The 446-nt window shown below is 68.2% G+C and overlaps 1 protein-coding gene across 1 annotated transcript in view; it reads right to left on the reverse strand.

Moving 5' to 3' along the window:
* The window catches only part of AVPR1A (arginine vasopressin receptor 1A), a gene marked incomplete at its 5' end in the record, with an annotated part of 3,623 nt that extends 3,178 nt beyond the window's left edge, over positions 1-445 (reverse strand). Inside the window, one exon of the mRNA XM_008074126.2 lies at positions 1-445. This exon is cut by the window's left edge and continues 30 nt beyond it. Within this exon, the coding sequence (XP_008072317.1) occupies positions 1-445 (445 nt within the window).
* Between the last annotated feature and the right edge of the window lies 1 nt (position 446).

Here is a 446-nt window from a genome sequence, read left to right on the forward strand (position 1 = left end):
TGTTGCGCCAGATGCTGCAGCAGATGAAGCCGTAGCAGGTGGCCAGCACCGCCACGGGCGCCACGAAGATGCCGCCCGTCATCCAGGTCACGTAGGCGCGGGAGCCCCAGGGCTGCACGAAGGTGGCCCAGCAGTCGCGCGCCTTGGTCACGTTGTTCACCTCCACCATGGAGAAGACCAGGTACTGCGGCGCGCTCAGCACCAGGCTCAGCAGCCAGGCGGCCGCGATCATGAGGTGCGAGCGGCGCGCGGGCTGCTGCAGGGTCTTGAGCGGGTGGCACACGGCGATGTAGCGGTCGGCCGTCATGGCCACCAGCATGTAGGCCGACGCGAACATGCCGAACACCTGCAGGTGCTTCACCACGCGGCACAGCCAGTCGGGCCCGCGGAAGCGGTAGGTGATGTCCCAGCACAGCTGCGGCAGCACCTGGAAGAAGGCGACCGCC

This window comes from Carlito syrichta, unplaced genomic scaffold, assembly GCF_000164805.1.
Source record: "Carlito syrichta isolate Samal-C Ts95f unplaced genomic scaffold, Tarsius_syrichta-2.0.1 Scaffold316342, whole genome shotgun sequence".
NCBI classification, from domain to species: Eukaryota; Metazoa; Chordata; class Mammalia; order Primates; family Tarsiidae; genus Carlito; species Carlito syrichta.